This window comes from Podarcis bocagei (genome assembly GCF_964188305.1).
Source record: "Podarcis bocagei genome assembly, chromosome: 7".
Taxonomy (NCBI): Eukaryota; Metazoa; Chordata; class Lepidosauria; order Squamata; family Lacertidae; genus Podarcis; species Podarcis bocagei.
The window spans coordinates 20,362,355-20,383,943 of NC_138132.1; the positions used below are offsets into that span (position 1 = coordinate 20,362,355).

The 21,589-nt window shown below is 48.6% G+C and overlaps 2 protein-coding genes across 2 annotated transcripts in view; one reads left to right on the forward strand and one right to left on the reverse strand.

The window, feature by feature from the left end:
- The window catches only part of NFKBID (NFKB inhibitor delta), a gene marked incomplete at its 5' end in the record, with an annotated part of 34,422 nt that extends 20,589 nt beyond the window's left edge, over nucleotides 1-13,833 (forward strand). The window contains 10 exons of the mRNA XM_081202309.1: nucleotides 279-312; nucleotides 604-902; nucleotides 1,992-2,203; nucleotides 2,983-3,088; nucleotides 5,608-5,754; nucleotides 7,469-7,520; nucleotides 7,635-7,780; nucleotides 8,620-8,736; nucleotides 10,261-10,425; nucleotides 10,976-13,833. Of these exons, the coding sequence (XP_081058435.1) occupies nucleotides 279-312; nucleotides 604-902; nucleotides 1,992-2,203; nucleotides 2,983-3,088; nucleotides 5,608-5,754; nucleotides 7,469-7,520; nucleotides 7,635-7,780; nucleotides 8,620-8,736; nucleotides 10,261-10,425; nucleotides 10,976-11,041 (1,344 nt within the window). The 3' untranslated portion in view covers nucleotides 11,042-13,833. The remainder of the gene's footprint in view (nucleotides 1-278; nucleotides 313-603; nucleotides 903-1,991; nucleotides 2,204-2,982; nucleotides 3,089-5,607; nucleotides 5,755-7,468; nucleotides 7,521-7,634; nucleotides 7,781-8,619; nucleotides 8,737-10,260; nucleotides 10,426-10,975) is intronic.
- Nucleotides 13,834-14,967: 1,134 nt separating this feature from the next.
- The window catches only part of NPHS1 (NPHS1 adhesion molecule, nephrin), a 57,850-nt gene continuing 51,228 nt past the window's right edge, over nucleotides 14,968-21,589 (reverse strand). The window contains exons 26-30 of the mRNA XM_081203510.1: nucleotides 19,444-19,468; nucleotides 18,651-18,741; nucleotides 17,244-17,346; nucleotides 16,687-16,808; nucleotides 14,968-15,247 (exon numbers count right to left, since the gene is read on the reverse strand). Coding sequence (XP_081059636.1) covers nucleotides 15,119-15,247; nucleotides 16,687-16,808; nucleotides 17,244-17,346; nucleotides 18,651-18,741; nucleotides 19,444-19,468 — 470 coding nt within the window. The 3' untranslated portion in view covers nucleotides 14,968-15,118. The remainder of the gene's footprint in view (nucleotides 15,248-16,686; nucleotides 16,809-17,243; nucleotides 17,347-18,650; nucleotides 18,742-19,443; nucleotides 19,469-21,589) is intronic.

Here is a 21,589-nt window from a genome sequence, read left to right on the forward strand (position 1 = left end):
ACTACCCTAAGGAGCCTCAAAGCGGCTAACAATCGCCTTTCCCTTCCACTCCCACAACAAACACTCTGTGAGGTGAGTGAGGCTGAGAGACTTCAGAGAAGTGTGACTAGCCCAAGGCCACCCAGCAGCTGCATGTGGAGGAGCGGGGAAGCGAACCCGGTTCACCAGATTACGAGACCACCGCTCTTAACCACTACACCACACTGGTCCAGACACAACTGCTTTATTACCTTTACCAGGCTCATTACTGATCCTCTTTTTTTACTCTTCCTCTGCAGGTACCCCCAGGAGTTTTCGAATCCAGCCGAACAGGTGAGTGCATATGGACACACGGGGATGCTTTTCTTCCCCCATAGAGTCGGTGCGCCTGTAACGGCTACTAACGTTCTGTCTGCACTGGTGGAGGCAGTATGCTTCTGCGTCCCAGTTGCTGGAAACCACAGGAGTTGTTCTTGAACTCGGGTCCTGCTTTCGGGCTTCCCATGGGCATCTGGTTGGCCCCAGTAAGAACAGGATGCTGGACTAGAGAGACCACTGGCTTGATCCAGCAGGGCTTTTCTTCTGCTTCTGTATTCTTTGCTCATCTGAGTCCCTCTTTCTTAGAGCCCTCCAGAGCAGCCGAGGGAAGAGGACCTACTCCAGGACAGACCGCCGCTCCTGAGTACCCGGTTGCGGCCTTTCCCACCTGGCAGCCAGACACCTCAAGCCAAGCGGCCTTCCCTGCCGACTGCCACTACCAGCCAGTGGACCCCACCAAGAACTACCTCCTTCCACCTCCAGGGCCCCAGTATGGCATCATCAACCCCTTTACTTCTTTGGAAGCCAGTGTTTATGGGCCTGCAGGACCTAGTACCACCGAGGCAGTGTACGGTTCCAAGATGGCGTCAGCGGTGGATTATGAGGTGAATGTGGAATTATGGGATGTGGGTGGGTGAGGAGTGGCTCAAACTGGAGACAGTACATAAATAAAGACACTCACAGGACTGAAATAAAACTCATAACATTTATTGTAAACATTTGGTGAGACCACAATATGTAATGCTGTAATATAATAAGGAATGTACAGTGGTACCTCGGGTTAAGTACTTAATTCGTTCCAGAGGTCCGTTCTTAATCTGAAACTGTTCTTAACCTGAAGCACCACTTTAGCTAATGGGGCCTCCTGCTGCCACCACACCGCCGGAGCATGATTTCTGCTCTTATCCTGAAGCAAAGTTCTTAACCTGAAGCACTATTTCTGGGTTAGCTGAGTCTGTAACCTGAAGCGTATGTAACCTGAAGAGTATGTAACCCGAGGTAACACTGTATGTCTAAAGTATAATAGAAAAAATTGTTAAGGAATTATAGACAATTATAGAATGTATATATAGTAATCACGCTTAAGTAAGAGCAATGTAGAGAAGCCAGAAGAGGGGTGGAGGGAAGTTAATTCGGATAAGATATAGATTGAAAGGAGAATAATATTGTTAAGCTGTATTGTGTTTAAGATATATGGGGGAAATTAATAAAAATTATTGGGGGGGGGGACAAAAAACAAACTGGAGACAAGGAAGGGGCTCATGCTATCATCTTAATCTGTTTTTTAAACAGCAGTTTTCCTGTTCCAAGAAAATCCTTGGGAATGTATCTCCATTCCCCGTTTGTGGAATGCTTGCCCCAGGGAGGTTCAGAGTCAGAAGCTGTTCCCAAGCCTAATTTGCTGCCAAGGAGTGTGGTGGAGTCTCCTTCTTTGGAGGTCTTTAAGCAGAGGCTTGACAACCATATGTCAGGAGTGCTCTGATGGTGTTTCCTGCTTGGCAGGGGATTGGACTCGATGGCCCTTGTGGTCTCTTCCAACTCTATGATTCTATGATTCTAATTTTGGTGGGAGGAGGGGACCCTGGAAATGCCTCTGTGAACATATATGTGCCCACATTGGCAACCCTAACGTATATCTGGGGGGAAATTTGGTAATATTGCAATGCTTCTTTACCATGGTTTCTTCCACACAGACGGCGGTCTCTGAAACCGGGCCTCTGGACCTCTTCCCCGCTCCTGGGGGTGTCTGCCTGCAGCAAGAACTGAACAACCCCTGCCTCCTTCCCGAGGAGAATTTCCCCGCCTCATCCCTGGAGGTGGATCCAGGGGAACTGGCCCAAGCTCGGGCGGAGATCCGGAACACAGAACTGCCTCTTCTGCTACATCAAGATGAGGATGGAGACACGTAAGTCTGTTGCCGGTGGTGAGGGCACTGATTCTCCCTCCTCCCAGGAAATCGCTTTGAATACCATCCCATTCGGGTGCTCACTTTGTCCCCTTTGAAGTAAGGTGGCTGTGTGTCCTATTTTCTAGCAGATAGTCCTCTGTCTGGCCCAGGGTCACATTCATTTAAAAAAATTGTTTTCCCCCAAAGAATCATGGGAGTTGTAGTTTGATATGGGTACCGGGAAATGCAGCTGTAGACTACAGTTCCCATGATTCTTTGGGGGAAGGCATGTGCTCTAAATGTATGATCACATGTGGATATGACCCTAGTTGGACAAATAAATACGAAGAACCCTAAGAAGGGAGAGTAGGGAAATTGCCCATGAACAACTTAGTGACTCTAAGCAGGTATGCCTCAGCACAGTCTTCCCCACTGTGGTGAAATGTACTCTTATTTCTGTTTATAGTCATTGTTTTCAAAATTTGTTTCTTATACACGTACAGATTGTTATATTGTGTTATTTGACATTTAGATGCCACCTTTCTACACGTGGTTCTGTCCCCAGCTTTTATCCTGCCAACAACCCTATGAGGCAGGCTAATTCTGAGAAAGAGGGAGAACCAGTGGCCCGTGTGAAATCAATGGCTGAGCAGGGATCAGAACCAGGGTCTCCTTAGTCCTAGTCCGAGACTCCAGCCACTATGTCAGGCGGTTCTCTCACGGCATTGCCAGGGGAGAAGAGTCTTGTCTGCCGATCGCCAAGTTCTTAAACTATTCCGTGCCCCTCTCCTCTTCAGGTTTCTGCATCTATATGTGGCCAAAGGACACCGGCCATTGGCATATGCTACCGCTGAGGTATTCCGGGAGTGTGGCCAGCTTGATGTCAAAGAGCACAGGGGGAAGGTGAGGATGAGGCCTGGGCTTAATTCTCCTTGCATGGAGGAGACACATGAATATCTTTCTCCAGCTGTCTCATAGGGCTGTCTCCAACTAAGTCCTATGCATAGAGTCATAGAACTGTAGGTGAAATATACTCGGAGTCTCGCAGTGATTTCATGCTCTTTATTGCAGCTTGTAAAACGGTGATTGGATTTCCCCCCAAACCTTACGCTTTTATATACAGTGGATGCTCGGGTTGCGAACGTGATCCATGCAGGAAGCACGTTCGCAACCCGCAGCGCCGCATCTGCGCACACGCGGTTTGCGATTCGGCACTTCTGTGCATGCGCAAATCATGATTTAGCGCTTCTGCACATGTGCAAGCGCCGAAACTCAGAAGTAACCCATTCCGGTACTTCCGGGTTCGGCGCAGTGCACAACCCGAAATCGCGCAACCTGAAGCGTCTGTAACCCGAGGTATGACTGTACATTATTTGCACGATGAGTCCTGTCTGACTGGCTGATTCTGCTTCCCTCCTGGAGCCTGATTGGTCTTCTCCTGCAGGCCAATCAGTTGTTGCATTCTAGGATCCTACCTGCCTATTGTTCTAGGATCCAAGCTTAGTACATAACAGTAGGGTTGGGAGGGACCCAGAGAGGTATCTAGTCCAACCCCCTGCAATACAGGAAAAACAGCTGACATATGGCCACCCAACTTCTGTCTTAAAACCCCCAAGGAAGGAGAGTCCATCACCTCCCGAGGGAGACCGTCCCACTGTCAAACAGCTCTTACCATCAGAAAGTTCTTCCTAATGTTTAGTCATAATCCCCTTGCTTATCATCTGAATCCAGCATACTCATCTGAAATTAATGGTTCTAAAGATAGGCTTAACGCATTAATTTGAATGGGTCTACTCTAAGTAGGACTAGCATTGGCGACAGCCCTATAGCATTTAGAATTTATTTCATAAGCTATGCATTTGCTATGGAATATATCCAAGGTCAATCAAACGCCAGTCCATGGAGTTATATCCATTCATTTCAGAGGGTCTGCTATGAGTATCTAAGATGAATATCACTCTATTCTTTCCTACAGCTATTTGTTGTGACTTTCACTGATTATTCTGATTTCTTTTCTTGTGTGTGTTTTCAAATGCACTTACTCTGCCATTCTAACAGTATATGTACTTCATTTATTGCTCATACATGTTTAGAAATTCAATTTATATTCTCTGTTATTCCATATTGCATCCCGCTGTGACAGCTATTTTAAAACCCATCAGGCAATTTATAAAATAAAGGGATAAAAAGTAAATAAATGTCAAAGAAAGAAACAACTATCTCACATTTAGAAGACATCTGAAGGCAGGCCTGTTTAGGGAAGTTTCTAAAAGTCTTTTAAAAGTCAGAGAGTAGTTTATTTCCTTGATATCTGATGGGAGGGCATTCCACAGGGCAGGCACCACTACTGAGAAGGCCCTCTGCCAGGTTCCCTGTGGCTTCACTTCTTGCAGTGAGGGAACTGCCAGAAGGCCCTCAGTGCTGGACCTCAGTGTCCCTCCCTGTGAGAAGCCAAGACATCTGAAGGTAGCCCTGTTTAGGGAAGTTTTTAATGTTTGATGTTTTATCGTGTTTTTAATATTCTGCTGGGAGCCGCCCAGAGTGGCTGGGGAAACCCAGCCAGATGGGTGGGGTATAAATAAATACAGTGGTGCCTCGCAAGATGAAAAGAATCCGTTCCGCGAGTCTCTTCGTCTTGCGGTTTTTTCGTCTTGCGAAGCAAGCCCATTAGCGGCTTAGCGGATTAGTGCTATTAGCGGCTTAGCGGGCTTAGCGGATCAGCTGATAAGCGGTTTAGCGGCTTAGCGGGTCAGCTGTTAAGCGGCTTAGCGGATCAGCTGTTAAGCGGCTTAGCGGCTTGGGAAAAAGGGGGGGAGGGAAAAAACCCCGCAGGAACTCGCAAGACATTTTCGTCTTGCGAAGCAAGCCCATAGGAAATTCGTTTTGCGAAGCACCTCCAAAACGGAAAACCCTTTCGTCTAGTGGGTTTTCTGTCTTGCGAGGCATTCATCTTGCGGGGCACCACTGTAAGTAAATAAATAAATAATGATGATGATGATGATGATGATTATCTCTCTGCTCTTCACTAAATGTGCCTCCTGTCCAGCTTCCCTGTAACACCTTGCAGTCCACTAATGCCTCTTGCTTGTTGGGATGGGTGATGGGTGTGCAGAAACTTAGCCTATGCTACAAAGGTGATATTTGCATTCATTGCTCCACCCACTTTTGCCTATGGCCCCTCCCACCGTTGGCATGTGGCCCTCAGAAGGTTGCCCAAAAGGAAATGCAGACCTCAGGCTGAAACAGGCTTTGCATGCCTGGTGTATATGCATTGAAGTAGCGAATGTTCCCTTCTGTCAACTGCTGCCTGTCGCCTATCAACTGCTGCCCTAGATAGCTGCCTAGAACCAGGCGCCTGGCAAGGCTGAGCTCTGCCACTCCCAGCCACAGCCACTCACTGCTATTCCTCTCTGTGTGCCCAGACTCCACTGCTAGTGGCGGCTGCAGCAAATCAGCCTGGGATCGTGAAGGACCTGATCGTGCTGGGAGCGGATGTCAACGCTGCAGACCAGAAGGGGCAGACTGTGCTGCACCTTGGCGCCACCTATGGGCTGCCCAGTGTCATTGAGGTGAGTGTCCCTATTGCATAGCCAACATTTAAGAATGATGGGAGTCGCTACCCAACAATACCTGGAGCGCCACAGGGGAAAGGCATAGCTCAGTGGTAGGGCACCTGCCTTGCATGCAGAAGGTCTCTGGTTCAATCCCAGGCATCTCCCCGTAGGGCTGGGAAATCAGGGTGTAGGAAGTGGGGCGTGGGAGGTGCGGTCCGCCCCGGGTGTCATCCTTGAGGGGGGTGACAAAATAGCACACCATGGGTCAGCACTTACCACGGGGCATGGCCTGCAGCACGTCCAAGCCACACGTCTCTCCTGGGAGTGACACAGTGGCTCGGGGCCCTGTGCTGCCCGAAACAGCAGCATGGGGCTTGCGTCCACCAGGAGGACTCTGTGGGCAGCTCGCCATGCCACCCCTGTGTGCGGATCACCCCGTCCCCGCTGCTCCAGGTGCTGGAGCAGCTAGCTATGCACCTGTGGGAAATATTCCCTGCCTGGAATCTTGGAGAGCCTCTGGCAGTCACTGCAGGCAATATTAATGGCCTGATTCAGTACAAGGCAGCTGTCTATGGTCCCATCGCTGCTAGCAACGCCAGCCCTATCATCAGGCAAAGTGAGGGAATTGCCTCAGGTGGCAAAAGCTCAAGGGCAGCAGCTGGGCCGTTCCTTCAGAAGAAGAAGAGTTTGGATTTGATATCCTGCTTTATCACTACCCGAAGGAGTCTCAAAGCGGCTAACATTCTCCTTTCCCTTCCTCCCCCACAACAAACACTCTGTGAGGTGAGTGGGGCTGAGAGACTTCAGAGAAGTGTGACTGGCCCAAGGTCACCCAGCAGCTGCATGTGGAGGAGCGGGGAAGCGAATCCGGTTCACCAGTTTACGAGTCTACTGCTCTTAACCACTACACCACACTGGCTCTCCACTATAGCACCCAGCCACCACCAACTCCAACTCCCATGAGCAAGCGGGGCCAACAGTTGGGGTTGGCGGGAGATGGGCCTCACGGTGCCTCATCGCAGAGTTCAAATTGCAGCAGCATTTCTGTCATTTGTTCCTTTTTATACTCCTGCAAATGTTAGCAGCACGATAGCACATACAGCAGGCCAATGCTTTCCCTTGATCTCCATGCATGGACAATGGGTGGCTCTCCATGCATGGACAATGGGTATCTGATAAAAAACTATTTATTCGTTTTGGAGTATTTATAGCCTGCCTACCAACTGATGTTCTTGAGGCAGCTTACAACGCCTTTAAAACACAATGAAACAGGCTGTGATGCAATAGTCACTACAGCAGGGGAAAGGTCTACAGTGGTAACTTGGGTTGCATATGCTTCACGTTACATACGCTTCAGGTTACAGACTCCGCTAACCCAGAAATAGTACCTCGGGTTAAGAACTTTGCTTCAGGATGAGAACAGAAATCGTGCTCCGGCGGCAGCAGAAGGCCCCATTAACTAAAGTGGTGCTTCAGGTTGAAAACAGTTTCAGGTTAAGAACGGACCTCCGGAACGAATTAAGTTCTTAACCCGAGGTACCACTGTATATATTTATAGTCGTCCTCCTGCCCTTTTTCTCTGCTTTTCCAACAAATACTGTTGAAGGAGCTAGGCATTAGAGCCACTCGGTCCAGGGCCAACATCTACTTGCTGAGCTTTCTTTAGGTTGGGATTTAATCTGTTCTAAGCACATGTCAGAATGACGATCTCTTCTGGATTCTTTCCCAGGCCGTCATGGTGACTGGTATCCCAGTCAATGTCGATGCCAGAAATTTCGAAGGTAAGATGATCGGAGAGTGCTGTGTATCCCCAGAAACATTTTCAAGTTGAGAATGCATATTATTTTGCACACTGCTAATGTGTGGAGTCTTTGACATCCCTTTCTGCACTGTAGGTCTGACCCCCTTGCATTGTGCTGTCATAGCTCACAATGCCGCCTTCCAGTCCCAAAGCATGGATCCGTTGTCTCAGCAGCAGCTCCAGAACTTCCTGCTCTGTATTCGCTTGCTCCTCGAACTCGGGGCCAACTACAAGAGCCAGGTAGGTGGGTGGGTGGGCTCTGAGGAAGGGTTCCTTCTCCCCAGGCCAGGAGACCAAGGTGGCCACTTCTGCATCAACCAAAAAGAGAGCACAAGAAGGAGACATAGCAAAGCATTGGCAAAATTTGGCTATTGTTGCCATAATTAAAATAGAAAAATAGATCTTGCCATGGTGGGGAAGAATGTGACCATGCAATGTATACCGCTTAGGGTGCTCTGTGATCCTCCAGATGGCCTGTTTATTGAGCATTCACCCTGATTTGTTTGCACAAAGCTTACAAGGAGATTAGACTGCGACCTGTCTTCACTGGAAATTCCTTCTGATTTATTTAACAATTAGCATTATTAATCTGCTAGTGTTTTCCCATTTGTTCCTCTCACCCTTTTCGGTGACTTCCCTCATCACTTTCCTAACTGCAAAAAGTCTTATACAAATGTGGATTTGTTTCACCAGGGCAAGACAATGCTTTAATTCACTTTAATTGCATAAATCTAGATTTCTCATGTACACTTGAAGCTCTCCCACTGACATCATGACATACTAACAGTATGGAAGCACTTCTAAACAGGACTGGCAAAGTGCCTTACCCTGAGTCAGACTGTTTGTTTATCTAACTCAATATTGTCTACACTGGCAGGCAGCTGCTCTCTAGAATTTCTCCCCCAGTCCTACCTGGAGGTGCCAGGGATTGAACCTGGGATCGTCTGCATGCAAAGCAGATGTTCTCCCACCCAGAACGGTTCAAAGATAAGACTCTCTTTTGTGATTAGCCAAGAAAGCTTGGCCAGCCCATCCTGGAGATTGCATCTGGCCTCCTGACAGTTTCCTCCCTTTTCTAGGAACTGAAGAGCAGCAAAACTATTCTGCATTTGGCCGTCCAAGCTGCAAACCTGCCTTTGATCCAGTTCCTACTCCAGCTGCCTGAAGGAGAACTCCAGAACTTTGTCAATATGAAGGTGTGCTTCTGGGTTTTCTCAGCTAGGGGGCGCTGTTGCCCAAGGTTGGGGATAGAAAGGAGTTTTTCCATTATGGTGTTGTTGTTGTTTTGTATCATGAAAGGCAGACGGGTGGGTAGAACTGGTGGCCCTCGGAGAGCAGATCAAGCCTGCTCAGCACCTTGCAGCAGAGGGCCCAGCTCTGAGAATCACATGTCACGTGGGTTCATTTGGGCCGTAGCAGCTGACATGCAGGTTTTTGTCTATGTCAGTTGCAGCTTTGGGACCTTAGGAAAGGGAGAGGGAAAGTTATATTTTTTGTTCCTCCCTCTCTCCCATGATGATCTCTCCAACGCTGCTCTTTGCATTGCGAGGGTTAGCGTGCGACTCTTAATCTCAGGGTGATGGGTTCGAACCCCACATTGGGCAAAAAGATTCCTGCATTGCAGAGGGTTAGACTAGATGACTCTGGTGGTCCCTTCCAACTCTACAATTCTATGCCACTGATGCCAATGGATGCTTCCCTTGAAAAGTGAAGAGGAATATTGGGGAGGTGATTCGCAGCTGCTGTGGCCCAAAGGCTGCTCCAGCTTCCCCAGGACTGATCCTGAGTAGCACAGAGGCTCAGCTAAAAGGGCAGAGGGAGAAATGGCATGTTAAACAAGTGTGCTGCTGAGGTGTCCTGTTCCTCAGGGATGTAAGAAGCCATCGTTTTCTGTTCTGCCCTGTACAGTCGTACCTTGGAAGTCGAATGGAATCTGTTCCGGAAGTCTATTCGACTTCCAAAATGTTCGGAAACCAAAGCATGGCACTGCAGGACACAAAGTAAACACAATTCAAGTGATGGGGGGGGGTTAATGTAATCAATTACATGTCATTTGTGGACTGAAAGCAACAGGAAACAGCAAATGCCCATTGTATTCACGGGACTGAGTTCCCTTCTGGCCATGGGATGAAGAAATGAACATTTCCAATTTCTGATTCCATTTCTTTCTTCGTCAGAATTCTCTGACATGTCCGTCAGCATTTTCTGGAACTTTGGAAAGAGTTGCAATGGACCTGAGGAACTGCCTTGACCATAAGCTGTCAATAAAAGGGAAAAGTTGACAGCTATGGCCTTGACCCACACATCCATGTCCAGCAATTGTACTCCCTAGATGGGGTACCACTGAGAGTACCCACATGCCCCAGAGATGAGCTGGGTGTGCCCTAGAGACCAGGATTTTAGTGTTGCAGCTCCAGCCGCCTGGAATCAGTTATCAGGCAAACTGGCAAACACCTAGCCTTTTAGCAATTAGGGGGCTATTGAAGACATTTTTTTTCTTTAAGAAGTCTTTCCCAAAGTGTGATGCAGTTGCTTATGTGAAAAAAACAATAGTTGCACAATGGTAGAAACTGCTTTACTGCTTTTAGCATCGCTGAGTTTGCAGTCTTTTTGCATTTTGTCTTATTTTATTGCACACTGCTTCAGTAAGTTTGGGTTAATAAATCTGCAATAAATGGATATTGTGCAGGCTAACTTGGAGGGGAAATCTCTGTCCTCAGGCCCACGGGAACACCGCCTTGCACATGGCCGCTGGTCTGCATGGACACCCCTTTCAGGAGCAGATTGTGCACCTCCTGCTGCATCACTGGGCTGATCCCAGTGCGCGGAACCTGGAGAACGAACAACCAGTCCACCTCTTGGCACCAGGCCCAGCAACAGAACAGGTCAGCTGGGGGCGGGTCTATGGTTGGTGGCAGTGGGCAGGGGGAGCTAAATTTAGTTCACTCTGCATTTTCATCAGGACGTACCAAATTTGCAACACGCAGCTCAAAATGCAGCTGTCCTGAGAAATTCGCGCTTCTCCGAATTCTGCGGTGGAGTTCTCCCACCTGCTCAAAAAATGCATATGTTAAGCGAAAGGGGGCATAAAAAATTGTGTGCTTAGAGGAACTAGCGTACCCCACGAAAAAATGCATGACATTAGGGGAAATTGCTTGGGGGAAAATCTGTACGCCTACAGAAATGTCTGCGTTAGGAGAAATGCACACTAAGAAGCTGATAGATTTTCAAGTGCACTTGTTGCAAAAAAAAAATTTAAATAAACTAGTAGACTGATGCAAAAAAGTGGAGAACTGAAGACTGGAAGGATGAGAAGCTAGGAGAAACCGAAATGGGCAGATCTGTTCATCCCTAGCTGCATCAGGACAGGGAAGAGCCCAAGAAGGAATAGCTATGCTTCATCTTTGAATGATTGTTGTCTCCTTCCCTCTGCAGCTACGCCTGTTGCTTAGGAGCCGCCGTTTGGGCCCTGGACCAGCTCATCTCCCCCCTTGCCCATGAAGACCTCCTGTCAAGCTACACTCCTCGGCAGAACACCGTCTCTTTTTCAGCCGCCCAGGAAGTGAAGGAGGGTCAATTTGGGGGGCGTTGTTGTTTATGCTGTTTTATCTTATGTGACAAGGAAACTTTGCCTTGTGCTGCCTGTATTTAACTAACTTATTGGATAGGGAGGGTTGTGTGCCTGACTTTCCTTGCTGATGCCGGCCAATAGTCTATCCCCAGTGGTGCCAGATTATCTCCCACTGCAATGCTGGCAGTGTGGAGGGCTTTGCCTTCCCCACTGTCACTGCATCCTTTCAGCCCCAGGCTAGTGATCAGGCAGGGAACAAAAGTACTCTTCCACCACCACCCAGCACCACTGGGCTCACCCTCATCAGCAAGGAAACGGTTCATGCTCCGAGTGCGAATTCTGTCAACCAGCTGCTTCTCCCACTGGAGTTCTAAGTGCTCCTGTTTGGTATCCTTGCATGCAAGGGAGGGGGAGGCAGCTGCCAGGTCCGCCCCTCTCTATCCTCTTAGCTGCCGCAAGTATCATTTCTGTGAAATGGATCGTTGTAATTGAACCATATTGGTTTTTGGCAAAATTTGGATCGTATAGTAGCACAGGGATGGCCTTTGCCGGAGGAATTACTTTGGTGAAACTGAGTTCCTGTTTAGGCCACCTCTGGTGTGATCCACTTATTGATGCTACGTCTTAAAACCTAAGAGAGTTCCTGTAACTTTTTAATTCAAAGAATTGCACAGAAGGGGGGAAGGAAATTCCACTGGTTGGAGCTTCTCGCGACTGTGGCATGGGAGTGATCTTCCAAGCCACAGCTGCCGAAATTATCCCTTCTGTGCAAATCTTAGGACACAGGCGGCTACCTTGTGGTACCCAGATGTTGTTGAACCACCACTCCCATGAGTGGAGTCCAGCCTGGCCAGAGATCAGGGATGATGGGACTTGAAGTTCAGCAACGTCTGGAGGGCTACGGGTGTCTTGCCCCCGCCTCCAGGTATTTCTCTACAAAATTAACCGGCTTAATTGTTGTTCCTTCTCTCTCCACAACCGGGGAAGCCTTGGAACTGTACTTCCAGTGAGAGGTCTTTTAAGAGGCGCCTCAGCTCCTTCACCCAAATGACAGTTCCCAGGAGTCCCTGTGTTGAGGCAGGAGCTGCAACGCTGAAGCCAGCCTCAAAACAACGTTGTGGTAGAGAACTGCCCTTTTAAGAAGTTAGAGGTGCCCTCTCAGGAGATGAAGTTGGCAGCCGACTTAATTACACCTCACAATAACCTGAGGCAAATGACAATATGCACACTTTTTCAGTGCTGCCCCTCTTGGAATCGGTTTGGAGGCCCTCAGGCAAGGTGGGGGCCTTCCGTGTTCTAAGCTGCGGGGATAAACACTGCGTGTTTTTTCTCGATTTAGGCTCCGGCCTGTGACGCACCCGCTCACAGCATCTGTGTGCAGAAACCTGTAGCCAGGTCCCTGGCTTAATTGAGAGAGCTCTGTGTAGCTCACACTCTTATCTCTGGCTCATTGCCAAGGAAGCAGTCTTTCTCTCTGTCTCTCTCTCTCTCTCTCTCCCCATGACTGCATCAGCTTGTATCCCCACAAAGTGGGGAAATTAACACACCTCCCCTTTCTTTTCCTATCCTCCCCACCCATCCCATTTCTTGGCGGTCTCGCCTTATTAAGCCATGCTGTCCCACCAATTCCTCCTCTCCACAGCTCTTTGAGGAGTTTGACTTTCTCTTCTTTTCCCCGTTGCTGGGTAGGGAGAAATCAGATCCTGTTTGCATTTAAAGGCAAGCCAACCTAATTCGCCACCTTCAAATGTGAATGAACTGCAAACTAATGCAGAAATGCAAAGAACTGACCTTCAGATGGGGGGAGGGGAGGGAAGAGAAACCAAAACGAGTAGATCTGCCCATCTGAAATTGCCAGACACCCAATCCAGTCTCCCTGGGATTTCTTAACTGTTGTGAAGAAAGGGAGAATTCTGGCAGTTGCAGCTTCTTCTGCCGCAAAATACTGCTGCAGATTCAGCTGCTGCAAGAATTATTCCTGCTCACTAACTAGGAAGGAACCATAGCTGTCAACTTACAGATTTGAAAATAAGGGACCAGCAGCCAAAATAAGGGATCAACAATTACTTTGATAAAATACATATTTTGTTGCGTGCAAATGGCTTTGGATACCTATTAAGTCCTCTAAATTACCATATAGCATATATTCAACACACAAAAACAGCAACAATTTGTTGTTGACAAAGGACAGCTGGACATAGAAAGGGCCCCATTACCTTCAGTAGCTTATTTAAGGGACATCATCAATAAGGGACAGCAGCGGGACATGGCCCTGGGATAAGGGACTGTCCTGCCAAATAAGGGACGCTTGACAGCTATGGAGGGAACCCTTCCCAAAGTGGTAGGACATCTGCTTTGCATGCAGAAGGTCCTAGAGTCCATCTCCCTGGAGGGCTGAAAAAAATTCACCCTGAAACCCTGCAGAGCTGCTGCCAGTCAATGCAGACAATACTGAGCTGGATAGACTCAGTGGTCTGACTCAGTAGAAGGCAACATCCTATAATCTTGTGTTTATCCCTCCCCTTTCCCATCTCTCTCTCTCTCTCTGTCTGGCAACCTTTCACATGCCCTCCTCTGTGTTCAGCTTTATAAACACTCCAAGCTTGTGCTAATGGAATATTTAAATGGAGGCGAGGACATGCCAGGGTTTATGATGAACCATATGTTATTGGAACAGAAGCAAGCTAATTGTGGCAATAAAGAAGCACACTTTTTAATCTTTTCCGCTGTCTCCGTCTCACACTGCCTACACTCTGGCCCCGGTGCAGAACCTGTGAACCCATCAGCGCCTGCCTGCTTCCGCTTTTGTCTCACTGCCAGCATTCTTGGACCACTCAGCCCCATGACCAAGGAAAAGAGGGAATAGAAACACAAGCGAGGGAAGGGTTGAGGTCTGCTATCAGAAGCGACTTCATGCCACGCAGCCAAGCCCCAGATAATTTGTTCATTTTGCTACCAGCTGTGTACCTGGTGCTTCTCAGAAACCCGGAGAAAGCAAAAGTGCAGTGTAGCTTTGAAATCAGCAGTTGAAATCAGGGCAGGTTTGAATGGGTCGGTCCCAGGCACACCAACTCTATGGGGCCGAGCTGTCTTTGGCCCCCTCAATATTTGTTGGCAGGGGACCGGGTCCCCTCAAGGTTCAGGGGGTGGAGGAGGCCAAACGCAGGGAGGAAGAGGAAGAGGAAGAGGCAGCTCTCCGTGAATGAAGAATGCCAGGAGCCAGGCTAAGGGTTTGTGGAGGGAGCATCTTGGGCTGCTAGCAAGGAAAGGGCTGTGTCAGGCAGGAAGCCACTGCCGCTGGAGAGCAGCAGTCAGGGTGTGGGACCTTCTGCTCCTGAAATGTACCTCTGGGATGTGGGGAGGCTGAGTAGAGCTGAGGTGATGCTGCTGCCGCCTGCATTCCCCCTCATTGCTGCCAGAGGGGGAAGGTCCAGGGGAAGAAAAGGAAGGTGGCATGTCCCTGAGGAGGTGGCAGTAGTAGCCAAGGAGCAGTAGGGGAGATGGAGGCACATGTGGAGCAGCACCTTCTCTCCTCAGGTCAGGTATGGGGGCAGTGGCCTCCTCTAGACAATGCAACAGTCACACACACACAACACATGCTGGGGCCCCTCCATATTGGGCGCAAGTCAGCGCCTCTTTTCAGTCCACCATCTTGATTCAAAATGGCACCTGATTGTATCCAAACGTAGATAGAAAGCTGCTCTTCAATCTCAGAGCCATCATCTGAAATTGGGTTGCGGTGTCTTCCAAGGTGTCCAAATTCATAGCGAGCAAACAAATCACTTTCAAAAATATATGGTAGATTTATTTATTGCAACCTTTCCTCCAAGGAGTTCACTTTATCCCCCCCCCCCCCGCTCCTCATTTTAGCCTCACAACAACCCTGCGAGGTAGGTTAGGCTGAGAGACGATGCCTGACCCAAGGCGTCACCCAGCAAAGCTTCATGGCTGAGTAAGGATTCGAATCCTGGGTGACGGATCAGAAGCAGCCTTGCTGCAGCTTTTGCTCAGACCAGCTCCCCTCGTTGCTCAAAAGGCAGCTCCCCATCCAGGGGCAGAAAATCTGCCACAGGGTCGTAGACCTGTGTCACTTCCGCATAGCCATCCACTGATCTTCTGCTTCGCTGATAAGCACCCTAGACATAAGGGAAGAAAGACCTGCTGAGGTTCCCTACCATCTCCCAACTGCAGGAGACAATGGGTGGAGGCCAGAGGTGTCAGTGACTCACCACCGCTGTAACTAAATGGAGCAGCCATGTGTGGAAGCACTCTACCTCTGAACACCAGCCACTCAGGCCAAACAGCAGGAGGCCATTGCCTACATGTCCTGCATCTGATTGGCCCAGGTTGACAAACAAGAGCTGGGCTAAATGGATTCTGGCCTCATCTATCAAGGCCAAAGCCCCAGCCCCCATTCCTTTCATGAGAAAGGGCACTGCTTGGTGGTTGGGCATCTCATCTGCTTTGTGTGTTCAATCCTAAAACAGAAAAATATAGCAGGTAAAATATCCCTGTGGATAGCTCAGTCGTTAGAGTGTGAGGCTCTTAATCTCAGGGCTGTGGGTTTGAGCCCCGCATTGGGCGAATGAATCCTGCATTGCAGGGGGTTGGACTCGATGACCCTCATGGTCCCTTCCAGCTCTACAGTTCTAGGATTCTAATCCCAGCCAAGATGTGGCAAGACTCCTGCTTGAAAGCCTCAAGAGGGGCTGACTGTCAGTGTAGACCAAGAATGGGGAACTTGTGACCCTCCAGATGCTGTTGGACTGCGACACCCATCAGCCCAAGCTGGCACGGTCAATTATCAGGGATGATGGGAGCTGTAGTTCAACAACCTCAAGAAGGCCACAGGCTCCCCATTCCTTGCACTGACCATACTGAGCTGATGGACCATTGGTCTGACTCTGCCTGAAGCAGCTTCCCAAGGAGGCAGGGCTATAGCTCAGAGGCAGAGGGCACCTTCTATGTGCAGAAGGTCCCAGGCTCCACCCTGGTATCCCAGCTAAAAGGACCTGGGGTGGTGGGAGAGACCTCTGCCTGAGATGAATCACTGCCTGTCAGTGTAGGCAGTACTGACCTGACTCAGTATAAGGCAGCTTTCTATGTTCCAGACCTTGTTTTTCAATCTGAAAAAAAGTTTGTGGGGTCCTTTTTTCTACCAGTCCAGCAACTGCCAGTCTACTTCCTCTCGTCATTGGAAAATCTGGTTGCTGGTAGAAAGGTCCCAAATTTAATCCCTGGCATTTCCAGATAGGGCTGGGAGAATCTCCTGCTTGAAACCCTGGTGAGCTACTGCCAGTCAGTGTAGACAACACTGAGCTACATGGACCAATGGTCTAACTCAGTACAAAGCATCTTCCTATCTTCCTGTATGTTGTACACTATGGGGCTAAGATGGGACACTCTCTGAGTTCCTTTTGGGTGTCTGTTTTTAAATGAGGAAGATGGAGGAAACAAGGGGATCCATGACTCACAATGAAACATACAAGAGAGGACAAGTCCTGTGGACTTGGTTCAGAAAGAGAGTCCATTGTGACTCTTCCCCCACCGTTAAGCCTCTTCCCCAGGTACTCACAGCATACTCATAAATCCACGGTTCCTCCTGAGGGTACCATCTCTCATACAGAGGCTTCATTTCTTCATACTGCCGGGGCAGCCTCACTTCCTCGTACTCGTGCTGACCTGGAGAACCAAGCCCTGTGGGTGCAATATCGGGGTCTGCCGTGATGAAGGAAGCCTGCCTTCAGGGACCTGAGATTGTTCCTCAAGAGCAAGGATGGGGCCACTCTCTGCCCTTGGAATTCTCCCCAGGCCCCACCTCTCAGTGGTCCTGCTTCTCCCCCTGAGCATTTTGCCTGGTTGGAATGTATCCTTGAACTCTGATGGTTCCTCTTGCTTGTTTGGATGAAGACAGCGAGAGAGAGTGTAGCCTAATGTACAAAGGCAGAAACTAAATGTGCTGCTTCTCCCACCACTGACACATGACCCACGGAAAGTTCCCCAGATGGGAATGTCACCCTAGTGCTGAAACAGAGCACTGATATTTGGGATTTGCTGTGAATTCAGATTATGGTACTATGGCCTAGAGGAAAAAGCGGGCAGAGGAGAAATAACATGTCAGCACCCACCCACCTGTGACACTAGCATCCATCTCACTGTCAGTGTGGTGGCCTGGCTGGGACCAGCCCCTTGCAGTAGCCTCAGAGCCGGTTGATGTTGTCTTGGGAGAGCTGCCCTGCAGAGAGAGAACAAACCAACCAGCTCTATTCCCAGGAAAAAGGACTATATCTACTGCCTGTATCAGGTCCACTGACCCCCGTCCATTGTCCCTTCTTTGTCGGCTTCCAGCCATCTAACTTTCATACAGGGGACTTCTCACGTACTAGGCAGTTTTTCAATAGGAATCTATAAGAGCCCCTTGTTGGCAGCTCAAAATCCTGTCTACTGTGATTTTCCCCCCCAAAGCAACATCAAATTTCTCGCACTCCTATGAAGGTTGACCCTGATGGTGGAGAGTCTGAAAACCATGGTCTACAACAGCCTTGGCCAACCTGATACTCTCTAGATGTTTTGGGACTGCAACTCCCATCAGCCCCAGCCAGCACTGCCATGCTGGCTTGGGTTGATGGGAGTTGTAGTCTAAAACATCTGGAGGGCACCTGGTTGGCGAAGGCTGGTCTATTGGGAAATGACTCTCTTTAGTATGAAACTATCTTGCTGCATTTTCTACCCTACAGTATTTTGCCTGTGTCCTCCTTGCCGCTGCATGGAACATGGTAACAGACCTTTGAATCTGTAAGTAAAATATTTTAAATTTACCCACACAAGTGGGTAACAAAGATTCATACATTTAATTGCCTCCCACAATTTGCGCTAAACTTCACTGTCTGGTGTAAATTATCACTATTACAGAAACTGAATTGACTGATGCAGAATTCTGAAGTCCCTGTAAAACTGACTGTGAATTGTACCCAACGAAGGGTGGAACCATTGAAATGAATGGGCCTACATTACTCATGTCCATTAATTTCAATGGGTGTCCTCTGAGTAGGACTAACATTGAACACAACCTTGTTGCGCAACACTGCAATGTTTACTTTTTCGGGGGCTGAAGCCTTGATGTTGAATGGGTTTTACCAGTGAGCAGAACCAGTTGCCTTTGTTTCAATGTCAAGTTTGCCTCCCTTGGGGGAAAAAACAGCAAACTTAAAAAGAAGCTCTGGGAACAAAGGATAGAGCTGTTCCCCACCCCCACCCCGATGGATTTACTTTTCTTTGTGGTTGTTGTATTCCTGGACTCTTGTTGCCATGGTTGCTGCTTTTTGTACCAGCTTCTGCACCCATGCATCTCCAGACCATCTGCAGACCACAACAGGCAGTCTATATTCTCTGTATCATGAAAAAAATTCACCTACTAATCTCAGCCAAGGAAGATATTGCTGAAGGCACAAGACTAGACCTGGCTGGGTTCTTTTCTGGTCCTACGTGCTACCTGGATGTTGTACCCACAATTCCCAGGCCCCAGAGAGATGTGCTTACCTCAGAGCTGTGCTTCTCCAGCTGAGCTGGCCGTGTGCCGAGTTTCAGCCACTTGCTCACTGCGTAGTTGTTCCCAAATCTCACCTTTCCCCTGAAATAGCAACAACATTCTGGGGAGGGTGGTCAACTAGGGTGAATGGGGAATGCCCCAGTAATCTCAGTCTGCCTTCAGTCAGCCCCTGCCTGCCCGTCTTACTTACAACCAATCAGAGGGTGGCTCTTCCTCTCATTAGCTCCACCTCCAACTCTCATTGGCTCTGGATCCACCTACCAGTGGTTTCACCGCCTTCAATCCTCTGAGTCCTACTGAGCCACTAGCTACCACTCAGTGCCCTATAAGCCTTTTCAGGCTATGGCACTGGTGTCTAGTGGTCAAAGCAGTTGATTTCCCCTAAAAGTTTTTTTTGGGGGGAGGGAGATCTCCTGGGCCCTTAACAGCCACATAACCAGGAAAGAAAATTGGTCAGTGCATTGTCCCTCCAGACATGCTGCTGTGAAAGGTTTCACCTGAAGAGCTGTTCGATGGTGGAGACTGACTCAAGAGGTGGTGGAGGCATTTAAAGCAGAAGGTTGACCGCCACCAGTCAGGGATGCTCTGGTTGCATCCTGCATTGCAGAGCCTGAATTTAATGGGGTTAGGCTAGATGACTTCCACATCCCCTTCCAACTTGATGGTTCTATGCAGCGTCTCCTAGTCTCACTGTTGCTATATGTGCAAAAGATAATTCTGGGGGAAGTGGTGGGTACTCCCCCCCCCCATGGCCTCCTTCCCTCCTGCCCAGTTAATACTTACTTGACTTCTTCTTGGGTTCCATCAACTGCAAGGAGAGAGAGAAACAAAAGAAGGGTCATACAAAGACAGGCGGTGGGGGGGGGGAGTCAATGGAGTCCAATGGAGTCAATGGAGTCCAACAACATTAAGGGGAAGGGGGTGAGTTTAGAGAAAATGCACATAAGGGAAATGGATGAGGGAAACGAGATTCAATTTGCATCTAAAGGTAAACCCAACTAAGTCACACTTTCTGAAATTATCCCAAAGCAAAATGCAGACATTCTTTGACATTCACCATTCACTGGGTTTTGCAATATACCACGCAGGACATGGGTACAAAAATGCATATACTGGTGCAAAGTGTGTGCACAATGCATACCGTATTTTTCGCCCTATAGGGCGCACTGGCCCATAAGATGCACCTCCTTTTTGGGGGAGGAAATGAATAAAAAAAGAATTATTTCCCCCCCAGCCGCAGAGCTGGGGCGGGGGAAGCCCGAGCTTCCCCTGACCCCAGCCCCCAGAACAAGGCTTGCGGACACCTGCGCGAAGCACGGGGCGCCCTCCGGAAGGCACCCTGTGCTTTGGGCTGCCCACAAGCCTTGCGAGCCCGTGGGAACTCCTGCCGGGCTTGCAAGGCTTGTGGATAGCTTCCTGAAGCCTGGAGAGTGAGAGGAGTCGGTGCGCACCGACCCCTCTCGCTCTCCAGGCTTCAGCGAAAGCCTGCATTCGCCCCATAGGATGCACACACATTTCCCCTTCATTTTTGGAGGGGGAAAAGTACATCCTATAGGGAGAAAAATACGGTATATCCTTGAAAATAATAGATTATTTTAAGGGAAATTCCTTTGCAAAAAATGTATATCTCAGGAACAAGATGCATAAACACAGGTGTCTATTAATATAAATTCACACTAAAATGCTGATGAATTACACTGGTCAACAACAAATTTGTTGTCTGCATTTTTTCAGCTGATTTAGGATGAATCTGATGCGCTGAATCCAAAAATCACATTGGTTTTGCTCAATCAGGTCAAGTTTTTGAGCTATGGCCACATGTCTTTTTTTACGTTTTTGTTCACATGTACGCTTGTGTGGAGCATTTTAGAAGAAGTTGGTGGGGGTAAAATGCCTTGTCAAATAATTGTTTTGATTGGAAATGATTATTTTAATGACAAGAAGTATTCAGGTCCGATAGTTCTGGGTGATTATGTCAAAAAGGGATCAGTTTGATGTCATAAAACCTCAAAATCTTCCATAAATTGGTCCAGCAAAGCATAAAGTTGGGGGATCAAAACTAAGTTAATGGGGCAGCCGCCCCACGAAGTATCCTGATCTTCAATCAGCACGTCGTCCTGTAGCTCATTGTGATGAAATTCCAGTGCCTATCTTCGGAGAACTTCCTGACATTAGTGACGAAGATGCCTCCAGTGTTGAAGGACATGAAGAAGAAGAAGTGGTTCTTGAAGATGATGCTCCACATCCATTTTCCCAAAAGGAGTTGAATGATCTAGTTCACGACCTCAGCTTGTCAAAGGACTCTGCCGAACTGTTGGCATCCAGATTGAAGGGAAAAAAACTCCTCTCTGACAGTGCTCGCATCAGCTTCCTCCTCAACAGGCATCAAGAGTGCCTCCGTTTTTTCTTGGAAGAGAAGGACTTGGTGTACTGTGCAGATATTGCGCAGCTTCTGCTCAAGCTTGGAGTGCCACAGTACAAACCCAAAGATTGGAGACTGTTCATTGACAGCAGCAAGCGATCACTGAAATGTGTTCTGCTACACAACGGCAAACAGTTTGCCTCTATACCCCTGGCTCATTCGAGTACACTGAAGGAGAACTATGAAGCGGTGAAGTATGTGCTGGAGAAAATTGGTTGTGATCAGCATAAGTGGTTTATTTGTGTTGACCTGAAGATGGTGAACTTTTTGTTGGAACAACAGTCTGGCTTCACCAAGTACCTAGGTTTTCTGTGCATGTGGGATAGTAGGGACCATGGAGAAGTTGAAAGCTGGCATCTTTGACGGTCCTCAGATCCGTCAGCTCATCAGAGATCCAGAGTTCGGAAACTCAATGAACGAAGTGGAACTGGAAGCGTGGAAGGCATTTGTTCTGGTAGTGAAGAACTTTCTTGGCAACAATAAGGCCAGAAACTACGCAGAACTTGT